We start from the raw sequence: 13097 nt of genomic DNA, 5'->3' as shown, positions 1-13097 counted from the left end.
AATCACTCAAAAACAAGTAAATTTTTTTGAATTATTTCTTTCAGTTTAATGGAAACTTACTCGATCTTCCTCATTTAATTATATCATAGAAAATTTTGAAAATTTGCGATTAAAGTTAGACTTCTAAAGAATTGAATGGAATCAGTATTTGTGTGGTTTTTGTAGATCATCCAATTTCGAATGGCTGTAGCTTCAAAAACATTAAACCGTCCATCAATACTGCGGAAAGAACAAACAAGTAAGAGCAGCAGAAAAATAGTTATTTCTCAGGATTTTGTTGAATTACCAATTGGAGCTGATTTTGATCCATCGAAACTAAAAACATGTAAAAGTGCTAATATCGAGATGAGAAGTATGCAAAAACGTGGTTCTTGATGAAGTTGTCATGAAATTAAAAGAAAATTACTGGTCTTATACCTTTTTTTTTATCTGGAAACGGTCCATAGGATAGTGAGGGGGTAGGAAAGGTGGCATTTAATAAAACATTTATTAGTTTATGCTCCAGTGATTTTATTAGAAGACGAAATGAGTTGCAATGTATGCTAAGTTTATGTCATGCAAATTTTCCTTCATATGAAAAGTATAAAATGAAAGCATAAATGTTTGATGTCATTTGATAAGTCAATATAACAGAAGTTCAGTTCAAAGTAGTGTGAAATATCAGGAGTTTAGAAGGGTTGGAAGCTTGGAAATTATTTGGGGATGAAATGATGGAGAGAACTGTCAGAGCATTGCGAGTTCAAGGTCCGGGTCATGGTAGAGAAGTAGAAATTACATTCGGCGAAGAGCATCTTCATGCAAGTGGTGTTTTCGCTAATGTTTATTCAGCTAGATTGTACAGACCTGTAGAAATGATCGTTGCAATCAAGAAAACATGGCCAGGTAAAGGATGGTCGGTAATTAACCCAGAAGTCTACTATCTATCTCGAATGAAGCATCAATGCATCGTAACACTTCTCTACCATTTCACTCTAAAATCAAATAATGAGACATGTCACTGCATGGTTTTTGATTACTTACCCACAGATATGGGCAAACTGCGAATGAGCAAAATAGGTCGTCGTTTCCCTCTCCTGGATGCTAAATTATACGCCTTCCAAATGTTCTCAGCTATAGACTACGTGAATGCCTTAGGCATTGCACACCGGGATGTCAAGCCATCTAACTTGATTGTTGATGACGAAAAAGGAATCTTGAAATTGGCTGATTTCGGCAGTGCCAAATTATTAAGAGAAAGCGAAGAAAATACACCATACCAGGTTAGTGTAGAAAAACGCTTTTTTTGCTGATGTTAGAAGGACATGGTTCTACAAAAAAAAAAAAAAAATAGGTTTGTAATCTCCAAATTAATGCTTAGTTTTAGGTGACACGTTATTATCGTGCACCGGAACTGATATTCGGTTCGACTAGGTATTCAACAGCAGTGGATGTCTGGGCATGTGGTTGTGTGTTATCCGAATTTGTTACCGGTAAAGTGCTCTTGCAAGGAAGTACTTGGCAGGACCAAGCTCGACTAGTTATCGACATATTTGGTTATCCGAGCACGGAGCAATGTCAGGCAATGAAAGTAAAAAAACCACGATACGCCCGAAAACGTGCCCGTAGTTTGCGAGTTATATTAAATGCTTGCGGTGCACCAAATGATATGATCCAGTTACTCCAAGCTATCCTTGTTTATGAACCTCATCTAAGACTTAAAGGTAATGATGTGCTCCGACATTCATTTTTCAATGATTTACGGAAAATACCGCTACCAGTACGAAGTAATGGACGAGTGATACCACACCTAGATTACACCATTTATCAACAGAGTACACAAAAAACGAATTCTGATGAAACGGACACTGACAGTTCGGATGAAAAGGAGAATGAGTCATTAAAATGATTATATTTTTATTATTGTTTTCAAAATTAAACGTCTCTTTTTCTTTTAATTATGCAAAACAATAGGTTAATCAGTGATCAGAATATTTCAAATCAAGAAGACACTGGAAGTTCTGTTAATCATCTCACAATATAACATCAGGAATTCAGTTTAGTGTAATAAGGTTACTGGGGTCACTCATCAGCCCATGTAAAAGAAATCAAAGGTTGTGTAACTACATTTGTTTAAAAATTCTCCGAAATATGTCAAAAATTTTGAATTTAGTAAAAATAAGTTTGAGAAGAAATAAATATCTAGTCGTACATTCAGAATAAACATCAACGAAGAAGTTCGCTGTGCAAATAATCCGATCACATTGCTTTTAAATGTTAAGGCTAGAATATTATTGATGGTAGTACTTGAAACAGTGCCAAGGTAAATAAAGCAAAAGTAATTGATTTGCAGCAAGTACATTCCCGATTTCTTAGGAGCTCTAAGGAAATCCCTCTAAAAAGTTCGATACTTTATAATCAATGTTACTCACTCAGTAATGAAGTATTAACGAAAATAAATAGATATTGACGAAAATAAAATAGATTGCAAAAAGATGGTTCTTCAGATGCTTCTAATATCGTGCATCAACAAGTTGACATTTCCTAGAGGCCACCCATACTGTCGTGAATGACGATAGGCATTACATCAGAGTATGTGTGGCTTTTACAAAAACCCTATTGAAGACGGGAGTACATGGAAGAATAATTGTTTCCATCACTTTGTCGTTCGAACAATTTCCAAAGACTGATTGTATTTCTGCATAAGTTCTTTACTTTTCAATCACTGATTCATATTTGCATCAAACTTTATTTAAACACTTATTGCAGCATCTTTTTTCCCTTGCTTTCAGTCAATTATTTTATGTCTGTGAAATCCACAAATTGAATAATCTTTCCCAGAGTGATTACGAAGAATTGTGGAGGAAAACTGCCTCTCGAATAATTTAAAAAATAATATCTACTAAAATACTCGGTCTTTCCACTCATTTTTTTGGATATGATTGTTTCACTCTGTGTTAGTCATCTAATTTAGAGCTTTGTGTTAATATATTTTTTGCCAAAGGTAATCTGAATAATACTACGCTAAATATACTATACTATTCTCTTTGATTGATTTTCAAAGTATTTTCTGATATATTTGTTTAATCCAAAATTTGAAAAAACCTTCCAATAAAAATTTTATCACAAATATCTTCGCTACAATTGGCTATTTTTTATTTGTGGATGTTTTCCGACCGCGCTGGTAAAGTGGAGATTATTGTATTTTTTGGGAAGTTTGCGCAAGGTCACACCAGAATCGCAAGAAACATCATTCCACCTTTGGTAATTAAACCATTAGATAAAAGATACAATATTAATGTCACGTAATCACTAGGAATTAAAAAACATAAATTGACGCGTAAAGCTAACCATCAAAACGCCGCCACAAGATAAATTCCAAAGACACCAATTTGGAGAATAAAAAAGGAAAAATATTATTTGGCTGTGAATAGGCTTATATATATCCTTCAAGGATTGGTTTTATGATTCCAAGGATTAGCGCATTTGTTAGCGTACATTGATTTAGCGCTCTTTGTTAGCGCAATTTGTTGACGCACCTTGCTAAACAATGAGCACATATACAATTTTATGCACAACGATAGAACTTATTTATGAAGAAAAGAATTTGAAGTTTGAGGAGAGCACAGTGGGACCTCGTTAAATGCTTACTGTTGTCCTGGACCACCAAATATTAATCAACCGATGGGAAATGTTCATGTGGGCAGTCCCGATGCTTGGGCTTCTTGGAATGAACCAACAAATAACAGCAATTTCGATGATTTCCAGATGTAGCATATCTTCGAGTGCCATAACAGTTGTAAATAAATAACTGATTATACGAAGTTTAATGCTTGGATTAAGGGATGCAATTTATTTGCTTATCAGATCTTCATTATATATACTGCTTAGCAACAAAGCCATTGTAGTAAATTTCAAAAAATAAATCCTTATATTTTTGTTTTTTCTCATGGAACTTTTCCGGGTTTGTTCATGACAGCTTATGCTTACATCGATTTGACAAAGTAAAAATCTGCAGTGTGTCTTGATTTTTTTCGTGGTCCATCTTGTCTTATTTACTTTTCGAGTTTCGATGGATAAGAAATTATATGAAACACTATTTGCAAGCAATGTTTACAAAAGGAATAAATGATGATCTATTGATCTATTCCTTTTCTTTTATCTTTGGTTTATCTTAAAATAACTTAAAATTTTCAGCATTCGAACTTCAAATTCAACAGATTTGCGCTTTTTGTGTTTCGTAATTACTGGTCTCAATTAATGACCCGAGTGTATTCGATGACTTTTCAACAGAATCTTCAAAGGCCTGTCTCATTCTCGACAGAAGATGCACAACTTATGCTTCCCTTATGATCATTATATTAAGTCTTCAACAAGATTGTTAAATAAGATAATATTGTTGTCATGTGGCCAGTGATAATCGATAGCCATGGGGTGAAGTAGTTGTAGTCGTTGTAATGGCATTCATAGGTCATGGACCCTAGTATAGAGAAGAAAAGACAATGTTCTCAAACAGTTTTCTTATACTGGGATAAGAAGCATTATATGCGCCACATCGATACTTAATAACTTGATGCAAAACTGGAACAGAAAATAAAAACCTGTTCCATTCACAATGTTTTCACTCTGACCATTCTTCCAATAATTTATTTTAATTATGATTTCAAATTTAATCTCAGTTCATGATTTAAATAAGCATCAACTCATTTAAATCTGAACTGTTGCATGGTAGTGCCAAATTTGTCGTCTTCATTTGCCATCATTTTTAACTACGTTCGGTAGTAGCTAATTGTTGGCTCCTGGAACACATTTCTTCTAATTTTTAACCTCAGAAAATGTTTGTATTTCAGACTAATTCTTATTTAAATCGCCACCTTTGAATTTGTTAATTTCATTTTCTTGAACATTCCTGAATTTAGTTCTCGAAACTGTTGGTTATTTTAAGAAACTCAAACGAATTTCTATTGATGTTACATAATGTATACTTTGAGAAATCAGCCAAACAAATATGCCCAAATTATAAATCAATTGGCAGTGAAGTTATTGACAATTTTACAAGCTTTGTAAACTGCAAATACTTCGATCCAACTCATGAAACTTCCAAAAAAATTCAGCCGTTATGAGAAATATAGAGGTAAAACACACACACACACACACACACACACACACACACACACACACATACATACACTTGCACACACATGCACACAGACACATCGCACATACACATGCACACAGACACATCGCACACACACATGCACACACATATGTACACACAAACAAACAAATGTGGAATAGATGGATATCAAAAGCAAAGACTCAATACTCAGTTTGACAGCCCAGCTTTTCCCTATTTAAGCATACTCGAGGAGCAAAGCATTCATTCAGTAATCCACTGGCTTGGTACAAAGATAAATAAGTTCTGGCTTTACCCACTCCTTTTCCTTCATATTTCTTGCCTTCAAGAAATTAAAGAATAGCCAAAATCGTTTATTAGGAATTGCGTTATAGTCTAAAATCTGGTTTTATCTGAAGTTATTTACCTTGATAAGCATGCTTTTAAACCCAATTCAAGTTCGCAGAAGGATGAACTTTGATGGGATGATTCATCCTTCCTCATTCCTCACTTCTTTAAATAATTTAATAATGTATTACAAATATTAATTGGCATATGAATAATGTCATATGCTTGATCAGTGATGTTTTCCATTTCTAAGTCCATCAAGTTTTTACTTTTTTCTTTCATCAGAAAAATTTGTCAATTTTACAATGATCACTATTGCTGAAGAAATTATCTATGAGAAACCTTATCTATGAATTGGTTCTTAGATATTTCTACCATTCTGTAAATCTACTTGATAAGAAGATTGCTGCTTGAAATAACATAAAAGTTGCATTGATTGTCTTAATGGTATAAGTCTCATTGCAATTAACATCTGAGCAGGATCTGTGTTTGTAATTAAGGAGTTTAATAGTAGTGGCCAAAGACAAGATTTAGATATTAGACACAAGTTGTGTGTACTGTTCCAGTGTTATCTGTCCTTTATATTATTGTTCCTATACAAAACTGTAACTGTTATTTTTTGGAACGTGTCCAACTGTCTGTTTGTCTGTCTTTCTGTTTCTCTTTTTGCATATATCCGGTTTCCGGAACAAACCTTCACCTGGGATTATTTATGTTTCCCTATCCTGCACTTCTGGTCATAAACATTCGAAAAGTTCTTCCGTAGGTCGTAAACATTTAAAAAAATTTTTTTTTCCTGTAAAAGCTTAAAATGATTTGAAACACCACAGCTTAATGGCTCGATATTGACAGTCGAAATGATTAAACGAATACTATTACCGATAGCTTTAATTTCGACTGAAATAAACACATAGTTTAATAGTTGGCTTAATATTCTGATATGCGACATATATGACATTTGTGACGAACAATTTTAGTTAAGGCCCACTTCGATCATTTTTGTCAACGATTTCATTTTTGATTGCAAGCAATGGTTGTAACACAATTTCATGCTATAGTAATATGAGTTTTCCTCGATTACTGATTATTATCCAGGTATTCTCATGCCGGTGCTATGTTGCTATACAAAACGACGTTGTGCAAGCCCAGCAGCCAAATCACCAGAACAATGCAGAGTAAGCATTTATATTTCAGAGCTTTATTTGAAATTTCGTTTTGATAAAATTACGGTACGTTAAAAGTGGATTATTCAATTGAGTTAACTCAGTGATTAATTTATGAAAATTAGCTTACCTGTAATGCATGCAAGACCATGATACTTTGCTAATTTGAGTAGTTTGCGACTGTGTCAACGAGAAGTTCTCGATAACATTGACGGCAGAAATTTTAAACCAATAAGGAACCAACAAAAAGAATAAAAATTTAAACAAATAAACTTTTGAACTAGTATGGTTTGTGGAAAACTAGTTTTTCCACAAACCATATTTCTGATATTTTATTTAAAAAATTTCATGACTTTTCAAAATTCCACCGAAAGATTTTGTTGTTCGAAACTTGCAAACATTAGCAATTGCTGGTATTCAGATGGAAAAAATTCGCCAAATGAATTGAACAGAAACAACTTATAACGAATCATTACTAAAAGCAAAGAACCATTAGTGTTAAAATAGCATTCAGTAAAATATTTCAAACTAGCTGCTGCTATGACTATTCCGCTTAGTCTTCCTTCAAGAGGATAAAATATTGAAACTGTTTTCAATACTGGACAAGAACATATATGTTTCATTTTAGAAATAACTATCCTTATTAAAATCGAACAATAACCAAACACTGATTTATAGTCACTTGCTATATATGTATGTAGAAAAAGAAATTTAGATTGGGGTTAGCTCCACATAAAATCGTTATAAAATTGCCGGATGTTGAAAAAACTTTGCAGCAAGGCACATTTGGCATGAGGTTGGCAAGATTGGACGAGTTCGAAAGTTTGACACCATTAATGATCGCATCAGATGGTGACGACCAAACATCGCTACGACGTCACCGCATTTCGGCAATCACTTCGCGAAGTCCACCACCGCCAAGATGCTTGACCAATGGAAAAACAATGATCGTCCCATTGAATTCCAGAAAAGGTTCACTCCAACCATTATTGCAATAAAATATCTTTACACCATGTAACAAATCAATTCTCACTTGGATCTGAGATACCATTTCAAAATTTCAATCTGATATAAACCCGTTCGAATTTATTTCGCTTTAAAGATGCACATTCACTACTAGAAGGAAAGATTTGATTTAATCTGTTTTAATATGTGGCCAATGGATTTCTAGCGAATTTTATGAAATCCAAATCTGCTATGATTATCTATTTCTATTCCATTATTTTAAATTTATTTTGAATTAAACCGTCTATCTGTTTTACTTTATGGAAATGCAATATTCCATGCAAATCTTTTACTTCCCTGTAGTTTCTGAAAGGGAAAAGGAAAAACAGAAAAGGGGGCTGAAATGAATTTAGATGATTGAACCAAAAAGATGGCATTCAGCCAGTCATTAATCTTTCTTAAAGAAATGCTAATATCACCCTATTAGAACGAAAATAAAACGGAGACAAATCTTCATCGAAAGTGTTATAATAATGTTCAAACAGCGCAACTTAAGTGCAAGAAATAAACCCTTGGAATGAGCGCGAGAGCATTATTTGATTCTATCCTTGCGCACATTAAAATCTTCTATCAAACAATTTTTGACAACTTAAAAAATTTCAATAATTTCTCTCTTTTTGTCTGAAATTGGAAAAGGATAGACTTATTCCTAATTTAGCAATAAACAAAAGCGACTATTTCACATGTATATGCGCAAAAATAAAGTGTAGAAGTATGAATAAGACTGCAAAATTTTGCCTATCCATTATAATTGCATTTTTCCTTTCATTCTCATTTCTTTTCATCTTTTCCCATATTGCAGAGCTTTTTCTCCTAATTTTTTTCTAGTACAAAAATATCTCATCGAGTTATATCCTGAATTAAGGATTAAGGACTTAGACTAAGGACATTCCAAAATGAGGACAGTTACTTAGCGATACAAAATATTCTTCTAACTATAACAGTGATTGAAAAGAGGAGATTTGCTTCTGATTTGGATTTAAGACATTTATCAAGGCCTTAAGATTTACAGTAGAGCCGGTAATAAGTTTTATTTAATGAATCAGTTTTCATTTAAAATTTTTTAGGAGGCGCATTATTTGCACCATTACTTGCTACACCCGACAGTAAAGGTATATCATTCGAGAATGATACCACGAAAGGTTGCAATGCGATAGTGGAAGATAATGATAATGTCCCGATATCCTCAAACCTGGATAAATTAGACGCGGATTTTATTTCTATTGATCGAGTTTGTTCATTATGAATATTTAAACATTGTTTTTGTTTTAGTCAATGGATAATTTTGCTTTGGTTTTAGACTACTGTATCCTATTTGGAACCAAGACAGCAAAGAATTCATCAATGTGAGTGCGGTATATCGAGGCAGGATAAAGCACCCAGCTTTGAAGTAGAGTTTAACTTACTAAATGCTTGAAAACTGATGATTTCTCCCTTTTACTACAATTTTTTTGCACTCGGCCTAATTTCAGTTATCAACTCCGAGTTATGCACCACCACCATTACCCGTACTTTTAGTCAATTCACCACGGCGTAAGTTATATATTATTTCTTATTTTTGCATTCATTTGATTTTCTAATTAATTCACGTATTCTTATATCTTTTGCTAATTTAACGAGTTATTCAGTGACTGACTGCTAGATACAATCATATCTCGATGATTCGAGATGTTCATGATGTTAGTCTTTAGACCGTTCCCTTTGATCTATTTCTTGACCAAACCGCTGGAAGTCTGATTGTCTGGTTGCATTGACCAGTGCTCTTGCATCTTCTCTTCTTTGAGATATACACAAATTTACCTTTGTTGCAAAGGTGGAGGTTTTTCCTGATATTATTGAATATAATTCCAACAATTTTAGTACTTTAGTCATTTTTGTTTAAAGCAATACAGACGAATCAGGAAATCTGTGGGCAGAATCGAAACACTATTCAATAATTTCAGTTGAACTACGAAAAGAGCTACCAGCGATTAATGAAACCAACAACGGCAGTCTTGATATTAATGATGGTGCGAAGACGAATAAAAGCCCAAGCATCAATTCAATGAACTCTCTTGGCAGGTTTGTTTTTTTAATGCAAAACCTATCGCTCATACACACGCTTGAAGTCATTTCTTTTAAACAGACATTTTTGTAAATATTAGTGCAAAATGAAAGATATAATACGCACTTAGCCCTCTAAATTATTAAATCTTATCACTATTTAGATGTCAAGCATGTTACAGCCCGCAAGATTCATCGTTCAGCACAGGGTCACCTCTAGACACGAGTGCTTCCATTAGTGACAGTTTTTGTGTTGCTGGTGAATGGGAGATGAATTTGGGAAAGAAAGGACGAGTTTACTCTCTCGAAACAGGTAAGTAAGTTTGCAGCAATTTAAAAAAGTTATGCAAAAAGGAAATGGAAAAGATTACATTAGTATACGCCAAATTCTATTCAGAGATGCTAAGATATAAATGCCAAAGTGTAAATTATGAAATTATATATGCTTGAAGTAAGGTTCAATTTTATGTTTAAACAGGAATTAGTGGAATAAAAATGGAATTTGAAAAAATATTTGGATAAAATATCAAGCTCAAACTTCAAAATATTTCAGGAGTACAGCAGCGAATTGATATGGAAATTTATGGATTTTCTCCAGAACTAGATTACTCAATATCTGAGCCTGATTCACAGCAGAAATATATTCTTCATCGGTGAGCTATTCAAAATTTTCATCTATTCATTTCTGCGCGCTTAAGCGCTAGAGCATGAAATTATAGGATGGAATTCAGTTAAATTATATTCTGTTGAGGACGATAATAAAACTATATTAATATATTGTCCAAAAAAAAAAGATGTCTTTATGCATTCCAATGAAATATTTAGTGAAAATATATTAAATATTATGTTGACAAGAAGTTAGAAGATAACATTGTCTTTCAGGTACTTTGTTAACCGAATAAATTACTCAATTTTTAGAATAGAGGAAGAGTCGGACCAAAATGGGGACATGGAGATAGCTGGCATGGTAACAAGTCAAACGCTTGATTCGATCAAATCAACGTTCACATATTTGAATCAAGTAGATTCCCAATGCAATATTATTATACCGCATTCTATTTCTCAGCAGGTAAAAAATTGAGCTCTAACTTTTCCAATGATTAGAATTCCAAGAAAATCAAATTCCAATAAGTACTTCAAAAGTGCATTTGCAGTTGAAGGCTTGACGACATCCTTATATGTAAATTTCAGACACTAAAAAATGGAAAATAATTTTAAATTTTTAATGTCTGAATTCAATATACAGATTTAAATGATCCTATGAAGGACTTCTGTACTCTGTCATTCACAGCAAATTTCAGTTTGAACTAATGAATCATCATGAATGTTCGTGATGAAACGAATTGGTATTATGTCATTTTGACACGTTCTCGAGCAGTAAAGTTGTTTACTTGAAGTGAAATGTTTTGAATAAAACTTATTCAAAAATGAAATCATATTCAAATTACACGTCCAACGCATATATAAGAAATGACAGTCCAAGAAGTTGCCAGCTAGTAAGAAGAACTGAATTAATCAAAGTTTCCTAAGGAATAAATTGTAACTGATGATCAAAACGATCCGAACTGACTTAAACTAATTCGAATCTACAACTAAAATTTTGATCTGTGCTGATTAAGACTTATGACAGAGAAGAATTTGTTATTTAATTGTATTTTAATGAAAACGAAGTGAAACAAACTATACGTTTTGGACTATTCCTGTTTTCAGAAAATAAATTTACTCTTTTCTGATAGATAAAAAAAAGACTAAACAAAGTGCTGAAAGAAGGCATTGGAAGTCATCTTGACATTGGAGAACTGAAGAACGAATATGACTGATTCATTCTACTGCATTGTTATATCAAATACCAACGAAGGAGAGGATTCATTCTACTATAATGTCAGTTCAGATAACGATCCCAAGAAGTAGGCATACAAAATAACTATGATTCAAATGTTTTACGAACTGTGTATGCTTTCAATCAAAACAGAAATCATCACAATAGCACATCTTTGGACTGGTTCTGTAATTCGGCAAATCACTAATTCGGGTTTGCTGGGTACCGAAATTTCGACATGCAAGTTTAAAGGATCGGACTGAATTTCAGATTAAAATGACTGATGGATTCAAATACTAAATCGTTTTGATGATTATTGCGATTCTGCTGTGTACGGTTTATCGAATGTGCAAAATGTGGTTAGATCTAAGAATTGTTTTTTAGTATTTGGGCAATAGATGTTAGTAAGGTTTCCGACTGATAAGAGTAAGTCATGAAATTAGGCAGTCAATAGGTAAGTAAAGAAAAAACGTAAAGGATGGAGGAAAGACTATTTACCAGTTAGAGATTTGGTATCTCCTCTGCACCAATTCACAACTTAAGAGAGCGGAGCGGCGGTATTACTCATCATCCATTCGATACGAGACAAAAGAATGTATGATTGTGAACCCATAGTTCTGAAATAACCATTATGTATCGAAATGGAGAAGGGAGAAGAAATAAGGCATGGAATGCTAACTAAGACATAAATAAGACCTATCAAATTTTGTCTAATATCGGATAATTTCTTCGGGTCATTTTACAATAGGGCACATTGCGTTTCATCATTTCTATTCAAATCGCATGCACTTTGTAAAATAAATTAAGGTTGTATAACAGATAAAGGAAACAGAACGAATGTAAGCACATTACAGCAATTTCATTATCGTTGTTTTTCTAAATATTGGAATCGAATCACCATTTCAATCTATACATCTGTTTTTTTTTCCTATTGCATAACAGTAAAAAAAATATATGCACCTTGCATACTGCAAGGTGCATATATTTTTATGGAGTGCAAGGTATACAAGGTGCATATATTTTTATGGAGTGCAAGGTGTACAAGGTGCATATATTTTTATGGAGTGCAAGGTATACAAGGTGCATATATTTTTATGGAGTGCAAGGTGTACAAGGTGCATATATTTTTATGGAGTGCAAGGTGTACAAGGTGCATATATTTTTATTTCCTACTTAATTATTTCTGTCCAGTTTCAAATTCCTATCAGTCATTAAATGTCAGTTTTTGCATACAGCACACTCACTAATATCTTAGTTCATTCGAGTTGTTAGAGAGACAAATTAAGACAAATATTTCCTTTTTTTTTAAAGCTTTAAGGTTGAAAATCGTGCTTTTTCTGCGTATGTTTCTCGATAATCGCTAGAAAATAGTTTATTACACGAAATGTCCGAAGTAATGGTCCTTAGAATAGAGTGTTTACCACTGGTCATTTTTATGAACTGTCCATTAAGGGGATTATATTATTGTCATTATTACTATTAACAAACTGAAGTTTTTGTGGTTTGTGCAAGAGATGACGTGATTTGTTTATAAGCACAATAAGTATTTTGGCTATGAGCTGCATGTGTGTGTGTGTGTGTGTGTGTGTGTGTGTGTGTGTGTGTGTGTGTGTGTGTGTGTGTGTGT

At 33.3% G+C, this 13097-nt stretch overlaps 4 protein-coding genes across 4 annotated transcripts; all 4 read left to right on the top strand.

Moving 5' to 3' along the window:
- Positions 1-163: 163 nt before the first annotated feature.
- Positions 164-375, top strand: LOAG_08208 (hypothetical protein; the record flags this gene model as incomplete). The annotated part of the gene is made up of 1 exon (XM_003143737.2): positions 164-375. The coding sequence occupies exon 1, from the start codon at positions 181-183 to the stop codon at positions 373-375; it is 195 nt and encodes a 64-aa protein (XP_003143785.1). The 5' UTR covers positions 164-180.
- A 332-nt stretch (positions 376-707) lies between these two features.
- LOAG_08206 (CMGC/GSK protein kinase) lies at positions 708-1885 on the top strand (the record flags this gene model as incomplete). Its single annotated transcript, XM_003143736.1, has 2 exons — positions 708-1259; positions 1364-1885. 2 exons carry the CDS (start codon positions 708-710, stop codon positions 1883-1885), a joined length of 1074 nt encoding a protein of 357 aa, XP_003143784.1.
- Positions 1886-3141: 1256 nt separating this feature from the next.
- On the top strand, positions 3142-3750 carry LOAG_08205 (hypothetical protein; the record flags this gene model as incomplete). The annotated part of the gene is made up of 2 exons (XM_003143735.1): positions 3142-3202; positions 3596-3750. The coding sequence occupies 2 exons, from the start codon at positions 3142-3144 to the stop codon at positions 3748-3750; spliced, it is 216 nt and encodes a 71-aa protein (XP_003143783.1).
- A 2783-nt stretch (positions 3751-6533) lies between these two features.
- Positions 6534-11048, top strand: LOAG_08203 (hypothetical protein). The gene is made up of 10 exons (XM_020447641.1): positions 6534-6615; positions 7380-7575; positions 8676-8839; positions 8909-8998; positions 9081-9141; positions 9552-9669; positions 9834-9964; positions 10205-10304; positions 10570-10720; positions 10953-11048. Exons 1-10 carry the CDS (start codon positions 6544-6546, stop codon positions 10983-10985), a joined length of 1116 nt encoding a protein of 371 aa, XP_020302150.1. The 5' UTR covers positions 6534-6543; the 3' UTR covers positions 10986-11048.
- Positions 11049-13097: the final 2049 nt, after the last annotated feature.

The sequence above is a fragment of the Loa loa genome (genome assembly GCF_000183805.2).
Source record: "Loa loa unplaced genomic scaffold supercont3.61, whole genome shotgun sequence".
NCBI lineage: Eukaryota > Metazoa > Nematoda > Chromadorea > Rhabditida > Onchocercidae > Loa > Loa loa.
Note: the sequence above shows the minus strand (reverse complement) of the source record. Positions and strands in the feature narration are given on the sequence as shown.

Bases quoted from the DNA above. Each gene is read 5' to 3' on its own strand.
- LOAG_08203 (XM_020447641.1), top strand. From the start codon at position 6,544: ATGCCGGTGCTATGTTGCTATACAAAACGACGTTGTGCAAGCCCAGCA. The intron at 10,305-10,569 runs GTGAGCTATTCA...CTCAATTTTTAG, and splicing joins CAGAAATATATTCTTCATCG to AATAGAGGAAGAGTCGGACC. The intron at 10,721-10,952 runs GTAAAAAATTGA...AGCAAATTTCAG, and splicing joins CGCATTCTATTTCTCAGCAG to TTTGAACTAATGAATCATCA.